Source organism: Taudactylus pleione, unplaced genomic scaffold, assembly GCF_031769625.1.
Source record: "Taudactylus pleione unplaced genomic scaffold, aTauple2 ptg000202l, whole genome shotgun sequence".
Taxonomy (NCBI): Eukaryota; Metazoa; Chordata; class Amphibia; order Anura; family Myobatrachidae; genus Taudactylus; species Taudactylus pleione.
In genome coordinates this window covers 11,943,563-11,971,228 of record NW_028284604.1, presented here as the reverse complement: position 1 = coordinate 11,971,228, position 27,666 = coordinate 11,943,563, and the positions used below count along the sequence as shown (strand labels likewise).

General features: G+C 44.8%; 1 protein-coding gene across 1 annotated transcript in view; it reads right to left on the bottom strand.

The window, feature by feature from the left end:
- Positions 1-10,038: 10,038 nt before the first annotated feature.
- The window catches only part of LVRN (laeverin), a 147,796-nt gene continuing 130,168 nt past the window's right edge, over positions 10,039-27,666 (bottom strand). The window contains exons 16-20 of the mRNA XM_088477703.1: positions 27,515-27,625; positions 26,711-26,884; positions 22,469-22,600; positions 14,490-14,574; positions 10,039-10,330 (exon numbers count right to left, since the gene is read on the bottom strand). Of these exons, the coding sequence (XP_088333829.1) occupies positions 10,172-10,330; positions 14,490-14,574; positions 22,469-22,600; positions 26,711-26,884; positions 27,515-27,625 (661 nt within the window). The 3' untranslated portion in view covers positions 10,039-10,171. The remainder of the gene's footprint in view (positions 10,331-14,489; positions 14,575-22,468; positions 22,601-26,710; positions 26,885-27,514; positions 27,626-27,666) is intronic.

Here is a 27,666-nt window from a genome sequence, read left to right as displayed (position 1 = left end):
CTCTGGTCCTCTGTGGGTCAAAAAAATGTGCAGATTACTAAAATGACACCTTAATTTATATGTGAGAAATCAACTAAAAAAACATTATTTGGACAAAATAACATAAAAGAGAGTTACAACTACGCAAAAATACATTTGTTGGTACCGTAAACAAGAAGGACACAAGTATGAGTCTTTTGACATGTGTCATATGTGTAAGGGGCAAACATCCTAGACATTGATTCACAAAGATATATATCCAAAACATTAGAAATACTTTACAATTTTGAACTGCACAGGCAAAAGGACATCAACCAAAATCCAAATACTTAAAAATCAACCATAGTTTTAAAGGGAAACATACCGGTCCTAATGGTGCCTGGTCCTGGAGCCCCAAAATCTTCATCATCAGAGGTGGGCCAGTGCTGCAGGGATGGAGGAGGGGTGATTTGGGAGGAAGTTGAAGGTGAGGAAAAGAGAGGGGGGGTTGAGGGGAGGGGGAAGTTGGAGGGATGGTCTGGTGAGGAGAGGGAGGGGACTGAAGGATGGCAAGGTCTGGGGTGGAGGGGGAATTTGGGGAAGAGTGGACAGGAGGTTTGGGTGGGAGTGGGGGATAGGGGACGAGCCCGACGTCGAGGAGGATGCCGACGTTGTAGTCTGCGCTCAGCCCCTAAATGATGTTGGAAAAGTTATCTTACTAAATATTTCATTTTTTGATTCAACAATTTACACCCCCCCCCCAAAAAATAAAAAAAACAGGGCTATACGGTAAACATGCACACCCAGGTATGTCCAAAATAAAGAAACATGGCTATACGGTAAACATGCACACGCAGGTATGTCCAAAATAAAGAAACAGGGCTATACAGTAAACATGCACATGCAGGTATGTCCAAAATAAAGAAACAGGGCTATACAGTAAACATGCACACGCAGGTATGCTTACATTTTAAATCTAATTAAAAACAACACTTACTTTCCAAAATTTGCTGACGCAAAGTGGCCAACAGGCGTGGGGATCTGCGCCCCAGATCCGACCACCGTCTTTCAAGCTTGCCAATATTTCGGCGGTAGGCGATCCTACGCAGGCGTAAAAAAATTTGTGTCCACTTAAGTCAACTCCAGCTACGCCAAGTGCCTGTCCGTGAGCTTTATTTATTGTAATGCCAAAGCAGATTCTTACCAGGAATTGGACTCGTTTGAAATTAAAGAATCATTTTTCACATAAATTAAATAGGAACAGGAAAAAAAAAGGGGTAAACTCAAAATTTGTATCAGTAAACAGGGCTTACATCAATTTTTCTGGAGAAACCATATAATACATATCAGTCTCTATATGGTATAAAATTAAGTTCATCGTTATATCTTATCTATATGTATCTTTAACGGTTTAGGCAGCATAAACCAAGAAAGCACTCAGACATCCGTTTTTTCATTGACTTCTTTCACTAAAATAGTCACCTCCCGGCTCCCTTTTGTCATACGTTAATGTGTTATACACCTAAACCTTCCTCGACAAATGCTCTATATAAAAGTGAAACCTGCATCAAAATCCATCCAGTGGTTCTCGAGATTAGCCCAAACAAACAGACAGATGCCTACCAGGGACTTTATTTTATACTATTTATAGATAGAAGAAAAGAATACAGCCCACTCTTTTGCTGGTTAAGTTCTTAGTTCTGGCTAGTACTGTGAAAGTAAAGACTCTTTCAGTTCCACTTCAGATCAAGCATGTGTGGTTATTTGCTTCCAGCTTGTAAAATGCATTTTTCACATATAAGCTTTATACACAAAATTGGACAAGTGCAGACCAAACAGCCAGGTACAGTACAGACCTGTTATGCGGCTGGCAGAACATCATATATACAGGTAGATAGCTCTAATTTCTGTGTTGTAGAAAAGACACTCGCTGGCCCAGGACACATATTGGCCAGGTCAGGCACAGAAAAGAAACAGGCGCACACACCACTCACTCAGCATTGAGTCTTTGATTTAAATGCTCTGTTGTATTGTGTAGGCTTTATTTCCCTTTTTGTTGCCTTTAACTTTCTGTTAGTGTCCCTTTCTAAAAGATGGACTGTTCCAGTGGTTCTCAAACTCGGTCCTCAGGACCCCAAACAGTTCATGATTTCCAGGTCACTTAGCACAATTGGAGCTAATTATGGCCCTCATTCAGACTCACTCGCAAGCGGCTGTCCGCTCGCAAGTGGGTCGATGGTCCACACTGCGCATGCGCATGACGGAGGGAGCTCCGTTGTGCGCATGCGCGAGACCCGACGAGCGAAGGACTTTCCTTCGCTCTGAGTGTCTCATCAAAGGGGGAGTACTGTCGATGGTGACTGACAGCACGCCCCCTTTGGTGGGCGTGCCGGGGGCGTGCCTGCCAGACGGAGGCGTTCCCAAGGGAACGCCTACCGTCTGAAGCTGGCCCCACTGACATCACTAGTGATGTCAGTGGGAGTGATTTTGGCTCTGATAGAGCCAAAATCACTCCTGGCCTTGCGGTTGAAAAACCTAACCGCAGGCTTTTGCTCGCAGTTTCGATGGTCGCGATGGTCAAGACCATCGCGACCATCATCCTGCACGCTCGTATATGCTGTGGGTGGTGACCCACAGCTATACGAGCGTCCAGGAGGACGCTCCATATTAATGGAGGTGGGCCCTGATTCAGAGCGAGCGCTCTGGTCAGAGCGTCCGGCTCTGAATCAGGGCCTATTTCAGTTGTGATTCTGTCAGGAGAACAGGAAAACATTCATTTTTTGGGTTCTTGAGGACCGAGTTTGAGAACCTATGTACTATTGCTTTCCAATATGTAGCAAGCTCAAGTATACTGATTGCACTTAATGTGTTTGCAATGCGTATAGGTGCTTTACCTTTGTTTTCTTTGGCTGAATACCTTACCTCCTCTGTACATGACTGTTCTTATTTGTCTCTGTCTTTTTTCTGTTTGTTCATCATCACTGTATCCAAAAAGAATTCCTTCCATTGCCCAGTTTTGCAGCTTTGAATCCAAAAACTCTGGTATGTTTCATGCTAGGTTTCTTACCCTGCTTGAGGACCAGTGTCATAGCTATGGTATGTGGAGCCCAGGGCAAGTTAAAAAACGGAACCCCCCCCAAGTATGTGCACGCAACGAAAAAGTGGATGTGGTCATATACCACAAGGGGCATGGTCAGTGGAAAATGGAGGGATGTCAACATGACGCACCACCGTTTCTCGTCACTCTGGGAACATTTATTTCCATTCCATATGCACCCTAATGCTGCCATGACGTCTCTCCCATCACCCACTGCGGGAGCCGGAAGGTGGAGCTCATTAGTGAGCTCCAGCCCAGCTACTGCAGCGGGCGCAGCAGCCAATGAGAGTCTGACTCTCATTGGCTGCCAAAACAAACACATAATTGTACTACCTGGCCCCGACGGTAGTGTTTGTACTGTGTAGCATGGACCGCACTACACTGGCTTAAAATTGGTGTCCTGGACCGGTGTCGGCAGCCCCCCACACGTTACGCCACTGTTGAAGACCGATCTTGGGAACCTCTGACTTAATCTGTTAACATTAGTGGTGTGCACCGGCCACTTTTCGTGTTTTGTGTTTTGGTTTTGGATCTGGATCTTTCTTCGTGTTTTGGATCTGGATTGGTTTTGCCAAAACCACCCTTCCGTGTTTTGGGTTCTGGGTTTTGTGTTTTGGATCTGTATTTTTTTGAAAAAAAGCATAAAAACAGCTAAAATCACAGAATTTGTAGGTTTTTCTGCTCCTATGCTATTATTAACCTCAATAACCTTAATTTCCACTCATTTCCAGTCTATTCTGAACACCTCACACCTCACAATAGTGTTTTTATGTCCAAAAGGTTGCACCGAGGTAGCCGGATGACTATGCTAAGCGACACGAGTGGGCGGCACAAACACGTGACCCATCTAGGAGTGACACTGCAGTGGCAGACAGGATGGCAGTTAGAAAAACTAGGCCCCAAACTGTACATAATGCAAAGAAAAAAAAGAGGTGCAAGATGGAATTGTCCTTGGGCCCTCCCACCCACCCTTATGTTGTATAAACAGGACATGCACACTTTAACAAATCAATCATTTCAGCGCCAGGGTCTGCCACACAACTGTGGCTGAAATGATTGGTTCGTTTGGGCCCCCACAAAACAAGCTGGCAATTAATGTGTCCCTGCACAAACTGGCTCTACGGAGGCAAGATGTCATCCTCATCCTCCTCATCCACCGATTCCTCACCCTCTTCAGTGTGTACATCCTCATCCTCACAAAGTATTAACTCGTCCCCACTTGAATCCACCACCACAGGTCCCTCTGTACCTTCTGGAGGCTGGTCTCCCTGGAAGAGCTGATAATTCATTTTGATGAACATCATCTTCTCCACATTCTGTGGAAGCAACCTCCTACGCCTTTCGCTGACAAGGTTCCCGGCTGCACTAAACACTCTTTCGGAGTACACACTGGAGGGGGGGCAACTCAGGTAAAATAGAGCCAGTTTGTACAGGGGCCTCCAAATTGCCTCTTTTTCCTGCCAGTACAGGTATGGACTGTCTGACATGCCTACTTGGATGCTGTCACCGATGTAATCCTCCACCATTCTGTCAATGGTGACAGTATCATATGCAGTGACAGTAGACATGTCAGAAATTGTTGCCAGGTCCTTCAGTCCGGACCAGATGTCCAAACTTGGTCCTGCCTGCCCTGCATCACCGCCAGCGGGTTGCTTAGGATACCTAAGTTTTTTCCTGGCAGCCCCAGTTGCGGGAGAAAATGAAGAAGGAGCCGTTGACGTGTCACGTTCCGCTTCAGCTGACAGTGTGTTCACCAGCAGGTCTTTGCACCTCTGCAGGCTTGTGTCGGCCGGAAAGAGAGACAACACATAGGCTTTAAACCTAGGATCGAGCACGGTGGCCAAAATGTAGTGGTCTGATTTCAACAGATTGACCACCCTGGAATCCTGGCAAAGTGAATGAAGGGCTTCATCCACAAGTCCCACATACCGAGCGGAATCACTCCGTCTTAGCTCCTCCTTCACTTTCTCCAGCTGCTTCTGCAAAAGCCTGATGAGGGGAATGACCTGACTCAAGCTGGCAGTGTCTGAACTGACTTCACGTGTGGCAAGTTCGAAGGGCTGGAGAACCTTGCTCAACACGGAAATCATTCTCCACTGCGCTTGAGTCAGGTGCATACCCCCTCCTTTGCCTATGTCATAGGTGGATGTATAGGTTTGTATGGCCTTTTGCTGCTCCTCCATCCTCTGAAGCATATAGAGGGTTGAGTTCCACCGCATCACAACCTCTTGCTTCAGGTGATGGCGGGGCAGGTTCAAGAGTGTTTGCTGGCGCTCCAGTCTTCGGCACGCAGTCGCTGAATGGCGAAAGTGGCCAGAAATTTTTCGGGCCACCCAAAGCGTCTCCTGCACGCCCCTGTCGCTTTTCAGAAAATTCTGCACCACCAAGTTTATTGTGTGAGCAAAACATGGGATGTGCTGGAATTTGCCCAGATGTAATGCCCGCACAATATTGGTGGCGTTGTCAGATATCACAAATCCCCAGGAGAGTCTAAGTGGGGTAAGCCACTGGGCGATGATTTCCCTCAGTTTCTCTAAGAGGTTGTCGGCGGTGTGCCTCTTACTGAAACCGGTGATACACAGCGTAGCCTGCCTTGTAACGAGCTGGCGTTTCTGAGATGCTGCTACTGGTGACGCTGCTGCTGTTGCTGCGTAAGGTGATACATCTACCCAGTGGGCTGTCACAGTCATATAGTCCTTAGTCTGCCCTGTTCCACTTGTCCACATGTCCGTGGTTAAGTGGACATTGTGTACAACGGCATTTTTCAGGACACTGAGGACACTTTTTCTGACGTTTCTGTACAGTCTCGGTATCGCCTGCCTAGTGAAGTGGAATCTAGACGGGATTTGGAACCGGGGACACACTACCTCCATCAATTGTCTAAATCCCACTGCACTAATGGCGGATACCGGATGCACGTCTAACACCAACATAGCAGTCAAGGCCTCAGTTATACGTTTTGCTTCAGGATGACTGCTGTCGTACTTCATCCTCCTCGCTAAGGACTGTTGGAGGGTCAATTGTTTAGTAAAAGTAGTGGTGTTCCTACTTCCTCTCTGGGATGATGAACGACTCCCAGCAGCAGCAACAGCAGCAGCGGCAGCAGTAGGCGTAGCAATGCAGGATCCTCCGGAGGAATCCCGGATAGGAGAGTCAGTCATGCCAGTGACATGGCCTGCAGGACTACTTCCGATCCTGACTAAGGAGGAAATTGACGAGGAGGGAGTTGACGGTGTGGTTTGCAGGCGCTTGGATACAACAGGACAACGGGATTTAGGTGTCCCTGGACTGCTTACGGTCTTAGCCAAAGTTTCTGAACTTGACAGTAACTTTTTATGAACGCGCTGCAGGTGCCGTATAAGGGAGGATGTTCCTAGGTGGTTGACGTCCCTACCCCTACTTATTTCACCTTTACATATGGTCCATATGGCAAGACAGTTGTTGTCCGGATTTGGATAGAAATATTGCCAGACCAAAGAGGTGGAATGTTTGGACTTCTGCCCAGGCATGACCGTGATGGGCTTTTTCATCCCACGGACAACAACTGTCTCCCCCGGAGCCTGATTTAAACAAACCACATCACCATCAGAATCCTCCTCGCCAACTTCCTCCTCAGCGCCAGCTACACCAGTATCCTCATCCTGTTGTACTTCAACAGTGACATCTTCAATTTGCATATCAGCAAGTGGACTGTGGGTGCTCCTTTCAGCACTTGCAGGGGGCGTGCAAATGGTGGAAAGAGCCACATCTTCCCGTCCAGTGCTGGGAAGGTCAGGCATCGCAACCACCACCACACTTGGACTCTCCTTGGGGATTTGTGATATCTTCTTAGAAAGCACAGTTCTTCGCTGTGCTTTTGCCAGCTTAACTCTTTTGATTTTTTTAGTGGGAGGAGGGCTTCCATCGTCATGTGAAGCTGAACCACTAGTCATGAACATACTAGGGATTGATCTTAGCCGTTCCTTGCCACTCCGTGTCGTAAATGACATATTGGCAAGTTTACGTTTCTCTTCTGCTGATTTAAATGTCTTTTTCAAGGTCATTTTCCTGAACTTTGCCATTTGGGATTGTATGTGCCCTCTACTATGACATTGGGCATCGGCCTTGGCAGACGACGTTGATGGCATGTTATTGTCTATGTCATGACTAGTGGCAGCAGCTTCAGCACTAGGAGGAAGTGGTTCTTGATCTTTCTCTATTTTATTTTTATCGGAGAAAGTTTGGTCCTCCATTTATGTTATATCAATTTGATATATACGTGCGGCTAAACACAGAAAATAATTTTTTTTTTGGTTTGGACTGGAGTGTACTTTCGGGGGTTACAGCACCCTTAACGGTCAAGCCAGCCGGCCCTTTACTTATGACACAGGCGCACGCTTGGCACTACTTTGTTGATGCACGTGCGGCTACTGCGCACACAATTCACAAACACAGAAAATAATTTTTTTTTTGGTTTGGACTGGAGTGTACTTTCGGGGGTTACAGCACCCTTTAACGGTCAAGCCAGTCGGCCCTTTACTTATGACACAGGCGCACGCTTGGCACTACTTTGTTGATGCACGTGCGGCTACTGCGCACACAATTCACAAACACAGAAAATCATTTTTTTTTTGGTTTGGACTGGAGTGTACTTTGGGGGTTACAGCACCCTTTAACGGTCAAGCCAGCCGGCCCTTTACTTATGACACAGGCGCACGCTTGGCACTACTTTGTTGATGCACGAGCGGCTACAGCGCACACAATTCACAAACACAGAAAATAATTTTTTTTTTGGTTTGGACTGGAGTGTACTTTCGGGGGTTACAGCACCCTTTAACGGTCAAGCCAGCCGGCCCTTTACTTATGACACAGGCGCACGCTTGGCACTACTTTGTTGATGCACGTGCGGCTACTGCGCACACAATTCACAAACACAGAAAATAATTTTTTTTTTGGTTTGGACTGGAGTGTACTTTGAGGGTTACAGCACCCTTTAACGGTCAAGCCAGCCGGCCCTTTACTTATGACACAGGCGCACGCTTGGCACTACTTTGTTGATGCACGTGCGGCTACTGCGCACACAATTCACAAACACAGAAAATAATTTTTTTTTTGGTTTGGACTGGAGTGTACTTTCGGGGGTTACAGCACCCTTTAACGGTCAAGCCAGCCGGCCCTTTACTTATGACACAGGCGCACGCTTGGCACTACTTTGTTGATGCACGTGCGGCTACTGCGCACACAATTCACAAACACAGAAAATATATTATTTTTTTAGCACTTGGGGGGAGCACCCCTGATGGACAGTGCACCCCCTGGACAACACTACAGCACCCCTTTAGGACTGGGACACTGCACAGGACTTTGGAGTGGACACAGCCCCTATGGAGAACTGACTGCACAACACAGTCCAGCCAGCCCCTATGGACTTTGAAGTAGTGGACACAGCCCCTATTAACAACAGCAGCACAGCACAACACAGCCAGCCCCTATGGACTTTGAAGTAGTGGACAACAGCATCACTACACTACACTACACTACACAGCCCTAACTCCCACCCTCCCTCTTCACTGTCCACAGCCGAGTGAGAAAATGGCGCCGACGCGGGTACCTTATATAGGATCCAAAACCCGCGAGACTCGGAAGGCGGGATGATGACGTTTTGCCTCGATTTCAGATCCGAGTCAGGCGGGAAAAGTCGAGCCTGACTCGGATCGGACTCGGATCGGGGGGGCTCGGGGGGGTTCGGATTTCAGAAATCCGAACCCGCTCACCCCTAGTTAACATACATCATTAATTTCGATCAGTGTTCAGTCCTTCCTTCCAGCTAACCATTGTGCTGTGGTGTAGGGATGGACATCGAAAACCATCGGTTAGCTGACATCAATGTTTCCGATCCAATGGAAGTACCTTTTCCATTGAATGCAGCTTCCAAATGCCCATCCTAGGGCTGACAGCTTCTATGCAGCTGCGGACACCCAGAAGTGGTGTCTGCAGCTCAGCCTATGTATTCATGCGCACACTGTAACCATCAATTGTTGTACCATCTAATGGTTTTGATGCGATGGCTAGCAATTGCATCTGATAATGGAAGCCTGGCAACCATTCGATGCCTGCCGTCCGATATCCATGCCTACTGTACAGTATAGGAAACAGTCTTGTTATGCTCTGTGCTAAACTGTCTTAGGAAGTTTTCTATTTTGTATGCTGTGAATTAATCTCCACTGTCAGTGTGAAATGTGAGGGGCATATCTTTGAAACTCATTACTTATCATTGTTACATAGTGCTGCAAATTGTCCAATACTTCATCTTTGCTGTTTGGGCTCGATTCAGATATGTACGTAAACCTGATGGTACATATCTGATATCTGTGGGACTGCGCATGCACATGTTTCCACGCAGTGCCCCCAAGTCGTACCATTAATGACATGCTGAAGCCGTCTGGAGGTGGGGAGGAGGCGGCGCTGGGCTGCATTCCTGGAACCGGGGGCATGTCGTCCTGTTTTCTGGGACTGCCAAGGCCAGGGTCTGCGTCGTAGGGTGGTCGCAATGGTATGCTGAAGCAGTGTGTACGGATACTTCACTCGGATTGCAGATGCAGCAGCAGATCTCTATTTCCTACAGAGATCTCCTGCTGCATTAGCATATTAGTTATGCATTATAGCACGGCCACTTCCCTGTAGGTGTACAATACCATCCACATCTGAATCAGACCCTTTATCCAAAAAGTGAATGTGGGGCATATACAGATTTGAATGAAGTTTACACTAAAAATGCAGCTGTTACTGCTCTATAAAAAAGACTAATTCTAATTTGCACACTATGCAGTCACAATTGGATGGGCTGTATTTGTCCCGATTTGTCAATTGAGAGTCTTAAGATGTATGCTGCTAATAGCTCCTAATGGCTTCCCAGTACCCATCAGCAGGGTTTCCTGACATGAGATGAGCCACCAGTTATAACCAGAGAACCAGGTCACACATTAAATTGTAAATCAGCACAAATTTAATCACGTATTCACAAGTTGTAAAAAAATATATATCATATGAATTCTGTCTAGGTGAAAAATAGTTGGAACCTTTATATACAGGATTAGAAAGCGGCTATAAAATCCCAGACATTTTAAATTGGAGACTTCAAAAACTAGAGTCCTGTGAGTTCTTCTTTAACCAGTCAATAATTTTGGTATTCACAGTATTGATCCACTCTAGCCGGTCTTTCCTCCTGATCTCTAGCTTTTGTAGTTCACTGTCCCTATCACTTTCCTTCATAGTTGTCATGATGAACAGCTGCATCTGAAATGTACAGACAGACAGAAGAACCGTCATTTCAAATATATTACATACACTGTGAGCACCACAATGCACACATTACTGTACTCAGTTATCGGTCTGCTAGATCAGGCTACATGTTTCAATTTTGGGTAAAAATACATATTAGTCAGAAAAACAATGTGAAAAATGAAGCAATGCATTATTTAAACATAAGAATATAGGGCCTGATTCAGACCCACTCGCGAGCGGCTGTCCGCTCGCAAGTGGGTCGATGTTATGGACTGAGCATGCGCACGACGGAGGGAGCTCCGTCGTGCGCATGCGCCAGACGCGACGAGCAAAGGAAAGTCCTTCGCTCGTTGTGTCCGATCAAAGGGGGCGTGCTGTCAATGTTGATTGACAGCACGCCCCCTTTGGTGGGCGTGCCGGGGGCGTGCCTCCCTGACGGGGGCGTTCCCACGGGAACGCCTCCCGTCAGAAGCCGGCCCACTGACATCACTAGTGATGTCAGTGGGAGTGATTTTGGCTCTGATAGAGCCAAAATCACTCTGGAGCTTGCGGTTGAAAACCTCAACCGCAGGCTCCGGCTCGCAAATTCGATGGCCGCGATGGTCTCGACCATCGCGACCATCACAATGCACGCTCGTATAGCCTGTGGGTGGTGACCCACAGCTATACGAGCGTCCAGGAGGACGCTCCATGAAAATGGAGCCCGGCCCTCATTCAGAGCGTGCGCTCTGCTCAGAGCGTACGGCTCTGAATGAGGGCCATAGTTACTGACAGGGGCAGTTTAAGAGAGAAGGGGGCTGTGTGCAAACTTCTCCGTGTGGGCCCCCTCCTCTCTGTCGCACAGTAGACTCCAGCATTATGCCAGAGTCTACTGCGCATGCGCAGGTCTCCGGTAATATGGCAACCAGCATGATACTGGGGACACCTCTACTGCGCATGTATAGGTCTCTGGTAATATGGCACCTGGGTCATGACACTGGGGACACCTCTACTGCGCATGCGCAGGTCTCCGGTAATATGGCACCTGGGTCATGATACCGGGGACACTTCTACTGCGCATGTGCAAATCTTCGGGAAAATGCACGCTTGACTCTGGAGAGTTAAGTATTAAACTGGGTGCAGGGTGTGCGGTGTGGGCCCCCTTGTACCCAGGGGCCCATGTGCACTGCACACCCTGCACCCATTATAGATACACCAATGGGTATTGGTTTAATTTTGTATACATGCCAACGGTATCGGTTTGGGGCATGAATAGTGAATGCAATGATAGGGCCCACTGAGGGGACATGACCACCTGCCAAAGTAACAGGTGGCGTGGCCAATCATTAGATCAGATGGGTGCCCACATAGGCTATGGTGCATAACAGTAGTTGGTCCTCATTTACATATGATACTGTTACTGTGTACAAATGGGTTACCACTCCAATATATTAAACACATGTGATATACGTGACATGCAGCATACAGTGCTTCTTATATAAATTTTAACTAATTATAGTAAAAACACAAATAAGCAATAAAACAATTATAAAATAATTCTTATTTGAAAACAAGAAAAATATTAAATCTCAGGAGTTAAATGTTCTTATAAGGAGTTCAACCTATTGTATATCATCCTCATAAAAGAGTTTAAAGACATATGGGCACTTCTATATAAGCACCTTTTTTTTATAAACATCGCTGATCCTGGGATGCATTAGTATTGATAGTGATACGCAGGATATTTTTATTTATTTGGTCCCCTTCCCCCGCTTTTATTTTTCAGTTTACTTCATTTGTGCAGGGTGCTTTTATGGGAATGAAATGGAAAAAATAGGGGAACAAATGTAAAACAAAATCTAAAGAGTAAAGAAAATGAGATGACATTATCTATCAGAGGACATTGCTCTCAATCATAAATAGACATTCACATGCTTTGTGCCTTGAGTGGGGCTGTGATTAAGAATAAAAATCCTGCATTGACATCTGTGGTGCTTTATGGTGCAAGGACTGATGTTAGCAGATTTAATCTTACTAGTGCACACTGTCATGCTATTTTCAGAAACTGATGGCACAGTTTGAAGGCACATCTACAGCTAGTAGATGATTCCCGGCACACTTGTACACTGACCTCCACTGTGACCATGCATTCCAGTCGTCAAGAGGTTTGGTGGCTGAAAGAGGCATGAAAATAGGTGAGCTTTGTTTCAAAGAAGTGTGGCTTGGCCAGATAAGACTTGGATTGTGTGGAACGGGTAGTGGTATAAAGTGTGCCAACTTTTCCACAGATTTGTTGTGGATATAAAAGCTGTCAGTGGGGACAATAAGAAATGCTTCTAAAAGTTGAGAAACAATATTTTATCTAAAGGTGAATACACACGGGACGATTCGCTCCATGAACGAAATCGTCCTGTGTGTCCCCGGCAGGGGTGTGCTCAGTGTCGTTAATGACACTGAGCAGAAACATTGAACGAAATCAAGAACGATTATCGTCAGGTTGGATGGGAGGGTCGGGCAATGAACAATAACTACCAACTACAAACGGGAGTGCGCATTGGTAGTTATCGTCCATCGTTTTGGGGCAGAAACTGAACGATTTTTTGGACAACTGAATGATAACGATATCGTTATCGTTCAGTCGTCTAAAAAATCGCTGCGTGTGTACGCACCTTAAGACTTGCTTCTTATTTTCCCATCAGAACCATGGACCTGTTCCAGCAACTGGACCCTCTGATGGAGTAGGCCTGGTCACAGACACAGCATTGCTTAACTGTCTTATAGAGTCGCTAGACTTCAAATTCTCAGTGTTTAATTTTGCATAGTGCAGGGGAATATATTTCTATGTAACAAAATTTACCATGGTAGAAAGAAAGTATGTATTGTCCTAAAACAAGAATGGGTTTATACTGTTATGTCTTCCTTTATATTAGATAGTTACAATGTGAAAATAAAAATATACACTATGTAGACAAAAGTGATTGGACACCCCTGCTCAAGCGAAATAGGGTGCTCCTGCAGCAGACCCGTGTTCGTGAAGGTGTAAAATATAGAGCTGTAACTCTGTAACTCTGTGCTCCCTACATTGTGGCAGTTCTATGGAAACAACAAATGTTTTTATCGGGATGATAACGCCACCTGTCATGTTTCCAGGGTGACGCTGGACTGTTATACAGAAAATTCAGTTACCCAGATGGACCGGCCAGCTCAAGTCCAGATCTTAACCCCATTGAAAACCTCAGGGACAAGTTGGAGTGACGAATGCGTTTTATGCCAACTCAACCTTGTTCCGTGTCACAGTTGGTCACTGTACTAATGGCATAACATACCGCCTGCTATTGTCCAGGAACTAGTGGACAGTTTGCCAAGAAGGGTGTCTGCAGTAATCACTGCACATGGTGGACCTACAATGTACTGATGTCAATAAAATCAGTCAGTGTCACTGTCAGTGTCCAATCACTTTTATCTACATAGTGTAGGATTAGGTCTCATTTAATGATAGTAAAAAAAAGGCAGCAGAAACAAAAAATATTTTTATGTTGCGCACACAATAATTAGATAATGTCATAATTGAAGAGGTGAGTAGGTGATATGTTACTGAGATATTTGCTGACTTAAGAATTGGACACAGCACTTTTATCCACAACATATATCAGTAAATAGACTGCCAACATTTAAAATAACATTGTTACTTACTATGATCCCTAGATCATAACACATCATCCATCATCCATTAAAAAAGGTAATTATTCAGAGAATTGTTACATAACACCTTCATCCCACCTCTTCAATTATGAAGACTAATTTTCTATCCTTTGTATAATCTCCAATGCATCTAGCATACAGCATTGGGTGGATTTCAGCATGTTAACATTAAATCTTGTCTCTTGCCTACCCCTGATGTACTCTTTGCCATTCTGCAGGCTCATCACAGCTGAGTACTGTAGAGCAGGGAGCAGGTGTGGCAGCAATGGAGAGGTGTCTTCAGGGTAAGGGAGGATTGAAAGAGTGACCGATTGCTTCAGAAGCACCCATCGTAATACACTTAAGTTCCCTAACATGACACGCTCATGCTCCCTATTTGGCTGTTACCCAATTTTGAAAATTAAATGTTACTGCACCTCCCCCACCCCCATGTACTTCTCCTTCACATGGGTCAGAAGGTATATTGTTATTTCTATACTGTAATTCTCACCTCTTGGAACTGAAGGTCTGAGGTGACTTTCCATCCCAAGTCTTCTAGTAATGAATCATAGAATTGACTGGATTCATTCATATGTCTGAATAACATAAAGTTAGATTTAAATCAGAACAATTAGTTACTATTAGTCACATTTGCACTGCATCTTATCTTTAAAAAAAAGAGTAATAGAAATGCTTGGTATATTGCACATAATAGCCTTTGAAGAAAACAACATAGTAAAGATGCACAATCCCTGCTGCAGAATGGTATATTCACTAACATGAATCAATAGAATTGCTTTTTCTGTATCATACGGAGTACTCTAAATGGTTCTATGTTTCATATTCAACATCTGTAGCATTTCTGTCATATACCTGTACTCAAAATTATAGACATCCGCTTTATATTAGAGATGAGTGGTTCGGTTTTCCTGAAAAACGAACACACCCGTATTTTGGGGTTTTGTGTCAAACCAAGCCCTGGCTCGGATCACTTTTTGGGTTCCGAGTAGAACAGAGTCCCAGCTCAGGTCAGTTGTAAGTTCAGAACTAGGATTTTATAACCAAATCTGGGGTTTTGGATTGCATGTAAACAGTCTCAAATTACATGATTTTAACTGTTTTTATCAATTTTAAAGAAAGTCAAAACCGAATCCAAATAAAAACACTTAAAGGTGTTTTTGCCAAAACAAAAACCATAACATTTGAGGGTAGTTTTGCCAAAACCAAAACATGCACACATCTCTACTATATATTTACATTACCGTAGGTTAATATTCCATATAAGTGGGAAATATATTTGATTATTATTACTATATACTATACAATTATTCATAATTTGCTTTGGATTTGAAAGAAATGCACTTGTAAACTCATGCAATTTTGGTGTCACAGCTATGGGAGTATTAATCTAGCTAGCATTCTTCTAGAAAGCCCCAAAACTCACATGCAGTCTGCTCTTACTTTTTTTTCCATCTTTATTTTTTGAAGCAATAAATGATACAACAAAATATAACAATCATAAAATCAAAATACATATGACATTAAGATGACAATGATACACATAATTCAAGAACATCCAGATATTACAATAGAGTCGTCATCCATATCACATTACCGTATAATGTAAATATTGAAAAACAATTTAGCCATATGGTTAAAAATAATCTTATCGCAAAGGATGTATATAATAGACATAACAAATAAATAACACCATCATCTCAATAGTTAATCAAATAAAACAATTAAAAACAAAAAAGGAAATTATGCTCGCTCACTCCCCCCCCCACCCCATATCAATGGCTGAAAAATTAGAGGACAATAGGTGGATCACCCTCTGCCATTCGTGTCATTTACCAAACCGTATTAGAGAATGAACCGTGAAGTTGTGTTCTAACAGCACTAGATAATGTTGTAATATAACTCTCCCAAACACTAAAAAATTGTTCCACCTTCCTTTCACTTTCCATCATCACTCCCACCCACTCCATCCGGAATAGATAAGAGTTTGGCCTTAAATAGTGACAAAGATGGTGATTCAGGGTTAATCCAAATCTGTAAGATAGACTTACGGGCTGCCGCTCTAATTGCAAGTAGCAATTTTTTCTCACCTCTGGAGATATTTTGACCTCTTGGAGACATACCAAAAAGCACCCATTCAGGGGTTAAGGGTAGGTAATTAACTAAATGTTCAGTAGAGAAGTTACGCACTTGTACCCAAAACCTACGAACTAATGGACAAGACCAAAGGCAGTGATATAGGTCTGCATATGACTCACCACACTTAAAACAGTTATGAGTGTCAGATACTCCTATTAAAAATCTTCTATGAGGGGAAAGGTAGGTTCTATGAATCACATTTAGGAACATCTCTTTATACATTGAAGAGGATAACATTTGGCATGATCTAGTATGAGCCTGCAATAGATCATCCAACTGAAGATCAGGTAGGTGTTGTCGCCAACTTGTTAGACCCTGTTGACTAGTGGAGTGATCCAAAATAGTATGAAAATGTTTATATGCCAAAGAGATTGCCTTCACAACAGATGGTGGTTGCCTAAGCATCTCGTCTACTGGAATCTGCCAATCCACAGGGGAGAAATATCTTAATACTGAGCTGGTGTAGTGTTGTGCAAGAAGAAATGCCACTGGATACGCCGCCAAAACAGGAAATTTATCAGTAGCCTCCTGGAACGTGAGCGGCCTCTGGGTATGGTCAGCTGTCAAGTTACCTATATTGAACACCCCATTTAGCCTCCAAATATTAAAAGGGTGTCGTGCCATCCCCTCCTGAAAATCTGGATTAGTTAAGAAAGGAAGGAATAATGATTTGTGTGTGTTAACACCCTGTTTATGTCTCATCCAGACCCATAACTTCTTAGTACTCCACAATAATGGATTTTCCTTAACCAGGGAAGGGACCTCCTGATCGTGAAGATGCAAAAAAGGGATTAAATCCTCACCTTGTAAGAATTCCCTCTCAAGATCAGTATTAGCATAGTTTTCCTTAAGGTATCTCAATTGAGCTGCTTGAGAATACGCCAAGAGATCAGGAAAATTAACACCACCGTTATATACTGGTTGCTGTAACTTAAGCAAGCTTATGCGCGTTTTTTTTTCCCTGCCATATAAATTTTCGAAAAAGAAAATTTACATATTGGATATCTTTAGGTGAAAGCATCGTTGGCAAGGCCTGAATAAAATACATAAGACGAGGGAACGACACCATCTTGACCAAACTGGCCCTCCCCAGATATGATAGAGAGAGAGAGATTTCCAGCTCTCCAGCTCCACAGCGATTTTCTGAATAATAGTAGTAAAATTAAGATTATATAAAAGTCCAGACTTCCTAGGAATCCGTATACCCAAATATGTAATATGGTCAGATTTCCAAGTCAATGGTATAGTACCAATACCTCCCCTAAGAAAATTACCCGTACCCAGGGCCGGCCGGCCCATTACGCCAGGTACGCAGGCGCGTACGGCACCAAACTGCAAGGGCGCTGTGTCCGGAGTCCCGCCGCTGTCCACCAAAGCAGAGCCGCTGCACTGCCCGCCAGCGCCGCAGCCGCGGCCTGAACACTATCGGTGATTGACAGTGCAGCATGTACTGTTAATTTACCGACAGTGTTCAGGCCGCGGCTAATCCAGCGGCACCATGATGACCACCGCCTCCTTCTAGTTCCCACTGGCTCCCAGAATGCCTGTGTGCGTGGCGCACCGCATGACGTCATCGCGGCCGCGCCTAGCATTCTGGGACGCAGGGGAGAGAACACGGAGCAGTCTGAAGAACCAAGACACGGAGGAGCTGCCTTTGCCTGGAGGGACTCACTGCAGGTGAGTCACTGGGGAATGGGAGGATTAGGAGGCGGAGAGTTGCTGGGGGAGGGGGAGAAGGATTAGGAGGCAGGGAAATGCTGAGGAGAGGGGGGGGAGGCATTACATATGTGTGAATAAACAGTTATTAGTTGTACCTTAGCGCTCAGACCTATGTATAATTTTCCTATAAATGATGTGATTAAAGTCAAGTAATCTTAAAGAAGTTTTGTATTTTTATTACAATCTTTGTATTATCATAGGGTTAGAATTAGAAATGGTGTTTATATATTAAAAATCAATGGTAATTAAATAAAATGTATAAAAAAAAAAAGCATGAATGAAGTGCTCTCTGAATGTCAGCCGGCTTGCAGTATGTTAATCTTAGACGCTCATTAAACAGGACAATACTTGTGGACAAATGTATAACAGAGGGAGGGGGTGGGTGTGTGGGAATGTGCAAGGAAATACAGGGACAACTGTGATTAAGTGTTGGGGTAGGAAGGGATGAGGGGGAAACGGGATCAGATGCTGTATTTGGTCCCGGTACTTCAGTACAATGGGGTAGATGTATTATAGCGGCACTTACCGTGCCGCTATAACGCTACCCGCTTCTCCTCTTTACCGAGGCGAAGCAGGAAGCACTACCGATGAGATGTATAAACATCTCATCGGCCGGAGAGGGGGAGCGTTAACTCCCCCCTCCGGCGCTACCCGCTAGAGACAACAGCGCATCAGCCTAGTGCTGATGCGTTGTGTCTCTGTCCCGGCCGGCTCCACTGAGCATGCGCGGGATCTCGCAAGTATCGCGAGATCCCGCGCGCAGCCTGGAGCCGGCAGCCGCCTCAGCAGGGACAGCGCTGTCCCTGCTATGGGGATAGGCTAGCGCCAGGCTGTAGCTGTCGATAACGACAGCTACAGCTGGACGAACGGTCATGCGGTATGACCGTTCGTACATAGCCCAGGCTATCGGCGCTGCTATCTTGTAGATAGCAGCGCCGATAATGACAGGGGCGCATAGCGCCCCTGTCATTTACCGCCCAGACCCCCGATCATACATCGGGGAGAAGCGGTATCAGCGCACATAACGTGCGCTGATACCGCTTCTGGGCTTCGTACATCTACCCCAATATGTCCAAAGATAGTCCTTCAAATATGCAAGGGAAAGCTCTCTGATTGTAATAAACATACAAAACTTCATTAAGATATCTTGGGCGGAATTCAATTGATTCTTCCCCCCTTTGCGCCCGACGGAGCTATTCTATTGTTGCTCCTGTCGGGTGCGATCAGCTGCTAGCGCTCAATTTCAGCTCGCAGCCCCAGAGGGGTGCAGGCTGAAATCGGCGAAAAGTGTCCTGTTTGGGCGCCCAAACGGCACTTTTCACGATCGCGCCCAGTACTTTTTTTCGGGGTTAGCCGTTTTACGCGGCTAAACCCGACCACTTTGGGTGTGATCAGCAATTGAATAGCGGCCCGCGATCTCCTGTCACTTTAGACGGGAGATGCGGGCCGCGAAATCAATTGAATTCCGCCCCTTGACTTTAATCACATTATTTATAGGAAAATTATACATAGGTCTGAGCGCTAAGGTAGAACTAATCTGTTTATTAATACGTAATTGAGGGTGGTAACCTCCTATACCTAGAGCTGCTCCCACCACAAAGAAAATGGGTTCTAGAGCACTTGGGCATACAAATACACTTTACTATTACATATGTGTGGCATAATGCATTATAAAGGGCATTACATGTGTGGCATAATGTATTAGGGCATTACATGTGTGGCCTGATTTGTATATTAGTCATCCACTGGCTGTCACCCTCTCCCTGACACCGACTGCCGTCACCCTCACCCTGTCACCCTCTCCCTGTCACCCAGTGCTATCACCCTCTCCGTGCCACATAGTGCTATCACCCTTTCCCTGTCTCCCTCTCACTGTCGTCACCCTCTCCCTGTCACCCTCTACCAGTTGTCAACCATTGCTGTCACCCTCTCCCTGTAACCCAGTGCTATCACCCTCTCCCTGTCACCCTCTCCCTGAGTATGTATCTTTGGGTATAATTGCAGCTTAGCACCCAGGGTGGTCCTGCTGTGTAAGGACTGCATACATATTCATGTGGGTCCTATGTGTGTGTTTAATTATTTTCACATGGGGGCTAATGTTTTTTTTAATGCGTAGCCTATGGGGGGTATTCAATTAGCCGCAGGGTTTCGCCCGTGACTAATCACAGACAATAATCCCCGCTGCACGGGTACAATAAATAGCCTTTTTCTCGCACCGAAAAATCAGGATTATTTCACTAGGGGGCGCCAAAATCTATATCCGCTTACCAAAAAAATTAGGTTCGGGCCGGCCCTGCCCGTACCCAGTCTAAGAACCTCTGATTTGGACCAATTAACACAAAAGTCCGAAACAGCGCCAAAAGACGTCAAAAGTTGAACGATATGAGGTAAAGAGTCAGCAGGTTTTGATACATATAATAAAATATCATCAGCAAAAGCTGTTAATTGTATTTTTCTACGTCCAATCTTAATCCCTTGAAATTGGGAGTCATCCTGTAACAAGCGCAAAAGGGGGTCAATAGCCAAATTAAATAAAAGTGGGGAAAGAGGGCATCCCTGGTGTGTTCCTCGGTGCATTACAATGGGTTCGCTGCAATATCCATTAAGTAACAGGGAGGTGGAAGGAGACGAATACAAATATTGAATAATTTTAATAAAGCCCAGATGGAAATTTCTATGTTGCAATACTGAAAATAAGTGCGGCCAAAGCACAGTATCGAACGCTTTGGTAGTGTCAACACTTAATAAAATATTTTGGGAATTACGCGTCTGCTCTTACTTTAATCTAGCTAGCATTCTCCTAGCAGGCCCCTAAACTCACATGCAGTCTGCTCTTACTTTAAGCTAGCATTCTCCCATCTTGTGGGGGATATATTTGGTTATTATTACTATATACACTGAAGTGACCATCAGGCCACTAAACCCACATGCAATCTGTCCCTGCATTAATCTAGCAAGTGATCTCCCATCAGGCCACTAATCCCACATTCAGTCTGTCCCTGCATTAATCTAGCAAGTGATCTCCCATCAGGCCACTAATCCCACATTCAGTCTGTCCCTGCATTAATCTAGCTAGTGATCTCCCATCAGGCCACTAAACCCACATGCAATCTGTCCCTGCATTAATCTAGCAAGTGATCTCCCATCAGGCCACTAATCCCACATTCAGTCTGTCCCTGCATTAATCTAGCTAGTGATCTCCCATCAGGCCACTAATCCCACATTCAGTCTGTCCCTGCATTAATCTAGCTAGCAATCTTCCATCAGGCCACTAAGCCCACATGCAGCCTGTACAGTACCTGCATTAATCTAGCAAGCATTATCTGGTGTAAATTCATCCCAGACGCCCGGAGGCAAGTTATAATTTGGTTCCCCCCATCACAGCCACTGACACTATAATTTAGCATTTCACAAGCAGATACACCCGCAGTTGCACACAGAATATAGGCATGCCATGGAGGAGTGAGACAGAGAGTTGTAGGTGATGGGGGCGCCGGATGTGTCAAACTGACAAAAGAAGCTACTGAGGAGCAGGGACAGGCTATAGATAGACGGAGGCGGCAGCTGATGGTCTGACACGGAGCTCTCCACTAGTATATAGTGGCTTCTCTGGTTGCAGGAAGAGGTGCCATGTTTTGGGCGGCCGTGGCGGTACACTCCGGTTATATAGTTACAGCCCTAAGTGGGGTGAATATATTGTGGGCAATGTAGGAGGTGCCCCTTCAGTGCTGGAGCCTGGCAGCAGGCGCCTCCATTGTCTCCCATAGTTCTTCCTCTGCATCAGGTGACTAAACTCGCAGGCAGAAGATTGCTACCGCTTTGCCTTAATTGCAAACAGGAGCAGATTGCTGCCTAAACAATTTTTCAAAACTTTCGTTTCCCCTTTTTGCAGTGAAAATCATTGGCAAGAGATTGGGCCTTTGGGAAGCTAGGGCCTTTGTTATTTCTGAAAAGTAAATTCTATTTGTTTAATGTTGAGTTGGATTATAGTAATGAGGGATAATAATTTAATAACTGGGTTAGTTGGTGGAAAATGTAATTTTATAGTTTTCTGGACGAAGGAGGTCTTTAAATAACTGTAATGTAGGTGCTATGAACTTAATGTCCAGCTGGTCTGAAGGGAGGAGAGACATGAATATAATGATGAGTGCTATTGATATAATGTCAGGGATGGGAGCAGGGACACCTAATGTATTCACTTGTTGCTTGGCTTTTCAGGAGGTGAATAGAACTTTCCAGTTCTTTAATAGTGTGATAAGATTCCAGGTTTCAAGACAATAAACAAGTGGAAAGTATTTCTCATTTTAAGTTGCTTTGTTTATGAAAGGATAGCTGTGTGCACCTAAGAGTGGGACACGTAGCATATATAATGTTATAGGGATAGCCAACAATGGCACCATTTATTTTGATTGGATCTTTCAATATTTTGTCACACATGCCACTAAATTGGGTCAACCGGTTGGCAAAATTAATGCATGTTTGGGAACTATACGAATAGCCAATAATTTGTATAGGGTTATGGGCTGCATGATATTATTGATATTTCTGTAAGCAATGTGCTAGTAGTTAGAATATCTTGCAGTCAACAAGGCTACACAACACCTAAGTACTTACATATCATTTAGTCTTTGCCAGTTTTCTTTCAGGAACTCCCAACCTATGTGTCTTCCTATATTATTTTTAAACATTCCCAACAGGACACTCATTATATCTTCAGAATCAATGTCCATGGTATTCTCCAAGTAACTGCACAAACAAAGCATACAACACTCATCAAGTCAGTAAAAACATGCTGCAATATTTTCATTATTTTTCTTTGTGAACACATTTTTAGAAAATGCAAGTTGTATAAATAATGAGAAGTACAGATGTTATACTGATATTCAAGCTGGTTTGAAATTTGGTTGGTTCGAGGACCTGTAACCTTTTGATAGTGATTTTTCTCTTGGTTCCAAATAGCAAGTTACAGATAAAGTATATTGTAAAATGTTGGCTGTTTGATGTTAATAGGTTACTTCATAGACGTAATTACTGTTATTGCAGCTACTACAGAAACGGGCTGCCTCCAGGGCCCTTCGCTCCCCCTGTATCCAGTCACGCAGCACTGTCTGCCAGGGTAACAGCCACAAAACAATATTAGCTGTTGCGGTGCTTTCTGCCCTGCTGTGATGTCCGTGGGAGGAGGTGTGGACATCTAATCAGGGCAGGCAGCACCGCAGCAGAATCAGTTTAAGGGGCAGTACTGGGGCACTTGTTCCGAGCTTCCGTGTCCGAGGTCCAGTGGCGGCTCCTTACCTGTGTGGCCAGGGGGTCTGCATGTCATAGACTGCAGTCTATGCAGCCTTCTCCTCCCTGCCATCCCGATGATTACAGCTGATGTCACCGGAGGCGGGCCTTAAGTCCAGTGGTGGGGTAGGGCCTAAATAAGGGGGCACATGGTTTAAGACTGGCACTGCTAGCAAACAGGCTGGCTTCTATAGACTGCATCAGCTGCAACCCCTAGAAGCCAGATAGCGCTGCCGTAATAGCATGGGGTGGTTTCCCATGGGAAAACACCTCCACCTGAGACTCCCTTTCTGATTGTGATCAGCAGGGAGTGCTTCCAATTAGAGGTCACTGCCACTTCTAGACAGTCCCTGCAGGTGGGAGATTTGAATGGGGGGGGCTGCAGTCCCTAGGTAAAATCCGCCACTGCTCAGGTCCCCCATCTGCTCCCTGCAAGTGCTCATCTGCATGCAGCTATTATGCAGAGCAAGAGTAGAGGGGACGGGACAGATAAGGAGAGTGAGCGTGGGCCAGATGAGAGGGGACAGGTTAGATAAGCAGAGGGGTGAGCCAGATGAGAGGGGGGGAAGACTAGGCTAATAGATGGGTGGGCCATACGAGGAGCAAGGGGAGGCCGTATGACTAGCGGGGGAGGGGCTACAGAAGAAGAGACAGGGTTTGCTGGTGGGAGGGAATTAGGAAGGACAGTAGCAGGGGTCCACAGGGCTTAGGAGAAGAGAGAGAGTTAGCTGGGGAGAGAGAGGGACAGCAGCATGAGACAGGAGAAGAGAGAGAGTTAGCTGGGGGGAGAGAGGGACAGCAGCATGGGACAGGAGAAGAGAGAGAGTTAGCTGGGAGGAAAGAGGGACAGCAGGTATGGCCCAGGGGGCTTAGGAGAAGAGAGAAAGTTAGCCAGAACATATAGGGTTAGATTGGGGGGAACTTGCAGGCCAAGTTCAGCAGAACAATAAGGAGCTAGGGGTCCCATTTACAAGCGAAATATAACCCCTTTAGCGCTCGCTAAAGGGGTATACCATCTTGCTGTATTTAGTAAACAGCGGTAATCTTAGATTACCGCTGTTTGTACAACATCGCTCTCGCCATCTAAAAGATGGCGAGAGCGATGCGGGCCCCATTGCCGGCAATGGAGACCCGGCGGTGCCTTTCCGGCTTCAACCAAGCCTTCCAGGCACTGCCAGGTCTCCCTGTCATGCACATGCGCAGACGGACCGTCGCACATGCGCATGACCCTGGAGCCCCGTCGCTGGCAGTTTTAGGCTGCCAGCAGCCCAGCAGAGGACCTCGTCGAGGACGAGGATTCCGCTGGACTTCGCGGGACCTCGCCGGAGGGGTAAGTATTACTAAATACCAGTGGAATTTTCATTTGTATCACAGTGATACTAAACGAAAATTCCCGCTGGTATTTCCCTTCATTTGTAAATGGGGCCCTATATCAGGCGACAGAGCTGGAACCTGTGCAGCCAAATATCTCAAGGTTAGTGCATACTTCTGTGAATGTATACAGCTTTTTATTTAGTTAGATCTTGCATGTAAATGACATCTCTACCCTGCCCCATCCCACCCTCCACTCTGCGAGGCCCCGCCCCATATGCTTTTCTGACCTCCCCCCAGTTGCTCTGTCCCACCTCCCCCTTCCACATCACTCTAGAGGAACCCTGGGGAAGCCCTTTCAAAATTTTGCTATGGGGCCCACAAAGATCTAGCTACGCCCCTGGGTTACATTTTATAGTATTTTGAAAGTTTCTTTAATTTGAATAGCGAAAACTACTATGTTTGAATTTTTCTATGTATTTATGTATGTGAAAATACAATAAAAAGTAGCAATTTAAATGCGAATATGTATGAATCAGCTCAAACCTTTTTGCCTACTAGAATTTTTTTAGGTTCGTTTTGGGTCATTATCTACAGGGTATTGCATGGTGCTGCAAAATACTGTGGTAGCCTTTTTGGTCCGGTATCCCCGTGACTCTGTAAGTCGCCCACTTGGGATCCAGCAAAAAAGCCTCAGACCATCACACTTCCTCCTCCATATTTGACAGTTGGTGACACTGGGGTTTATTTACTAAGCTATTACCAGTCACCACTTCCCAGCGTGTTTAAGCCCAAATTTTAAAAGGGCAATGCTTTTAGAAGCCAAACATAGGGTGTTTTGCTATTGCTTTACCCTTTTAATTTTGGGCTTAAACGCAATGTGAAGCGAAGGCTTGCAAACAGAACCATCCTTTTGCCTATTCAACAGCGTACATAAACCCTGCGTGGTGAACCAAGCATGTCAAATTTTGATTCATAGGTCCATAAAACCTTCTTCCAGTCTCCAGTGGTCCACTGGTGGTGCTTCAGAGCCCAAACAAGCCTCTTTATAATTGCTGCAGAACAGCTTTTCTTAATTCATTACTTGTTCCCTTTTTTTATAACTTTAAAATTCACATACATTTTTCAGTTTTTGCTATCCTAAACTATTGTTTAACCTCTAGTAGTTTACTTCTTACCTTTCTACCTATTCAGATTATTCACTGAATTTGAATTGCTTAAATTCAATAAAAACTGAAAACAGAGGTGTTCTAAAACTTTAGGCAGTATGTATATATAAGCTAAAGTTCTCTGTATAGAATGATATATATCTGTGCAATTAAGCTACAGTTATAAATACAGTACAGTCCGTAGTCTCTCTCTAATGCTCTATATAACATATCAAGATTTCAATGGGCAGCCACTCTTGTACGACCCCCCACCTCCCTCCACATAGTCACCAATACAAAACAATGGTGTGAATATAGATCACCTAGGCAGAATTTACAGGTTGTTTTCTTATGTTACATCTGTCACTCTGAAATACCGGTTAAGTGTTCAATGTATGTTGTGTAAGAATTGATTAAGTTTTCTTGTTTGATATATAGTAGGTTGGTTTTCCTTTACTGGACCCATAATACAGGACATACATTATCATCTATGCTGTTTATATGTGTATGCATCCATACAGTTTGCCAAAGGGTCTTTCAATCTGCAGGTGTTGGAGTAGACTACAGTGTGTAGACTGTGGAGGTCTCCTGGGACTAGTGTCCTTTGTGTGGTGCAGCACTCACTGGAATTCTGGAGTAAAACAGCTACAGCAAAGGGGGATCCAACACACTGACTAAACTGATAGCCAGTTTCTGATTGCAGGGTTGTAGCACTCACCCACCTGCCATATCAGTTTTGGGTCACTCTCTTCCGGTGAATCCCCTGTGCTCACCAGTATGGCCTCCAATACAAATGAATATGGAACACAACTTTAATGCCCAAATGGCGTGGGTCCCATGAGAGGGGCTAACACCAATGTACAGTATAAGTGCAATGGAAGAAAAGGTTATCATATATACAGAAGTCTTTCCTATGTTATAGTATAGATTTCTGGGTGTGTAGACAAGAAAAACTGCCACTCATGTTCCAAATAGCTGAAAAACTGTGCATATCAAATGAGAAATATATGTACCATATAGGAAAAGTGAATACAATATTTGGATGCAGTGTTTCTTGCATAAAAAGCTGGAGATGTACATGTATGACATTTGTATGTTTGGTTCTGCTTACCGATATAGCAGCCATGGTTCCTTAGTACAGCTCAGGCCATGATTTAGGAATCTCTGCTCCCAGGGATCATCAATATTCAATTTTTTATACAGATTCCAAGCAAAGTCCCATTCCTTTTCACCACCCTCCGCAATGCCATAGCAATAGATGGGGCCTTTAATGGATTGTGGTATTCTATATCATAGATATTGTATAAATTAACTAATCAGAAAGTAACATTAGGTATAAACAATAATGATAATAACATTGTTCTTGCCTTTTGAAGTTCAACTGCTGTATCCCTTGTCTTTTATTCACTATCAGTTACAACATTTCTAATATAACTGTACAAATGCAAAACTGTCCCCGGCGCACCAATAATCTGGCTTCTATTGTTAATAAACCGTTATACTGTTGATGTGAAATTCATATTTCTTTTTACAGAGTAAGTAATTAGTGTGATTGTTAGCCCCTAGGACAGACATGTCACACAGCAGCAATTATTTTGAATAGTGCTGGAGCAGAGCTCACTACTGCCCTATGCTTGCCCTGCCCAAGAGAACCTGATGTCATCCAGGGGGTGGGGCCTGGCAGGAGAGTCTAGCGAGCTTTCTGGACACACAGCGGGCTGCGCTACACACTGAAGGGTGATTGCCAAGAGCATCCTTTGGAGGCTCTGAGCAGCACTGCAGCAGCGCTACTGGCCTGGAAAGGGACTCTGCTAGCCAGATACAGGGGCCGTGGGGAATGGCGCCCTCCCTACAGCCCTTATTTTGTTTTGTTTTCCTAAGACACCTTTTAATGCATACATGCTACATGACTTACTCATTATTGGTAGAATTATTCATCCAGTTTGTATAGAGTTCTCTTGCCAAATCAAGACAATCTTGCAGTCCAAGGGAGCAAGCGGTCTTGAAAATATCACTGATGCCTCTACTTTAAAAAACAACAACAGAAGATTCAAACAAATTAAGTAG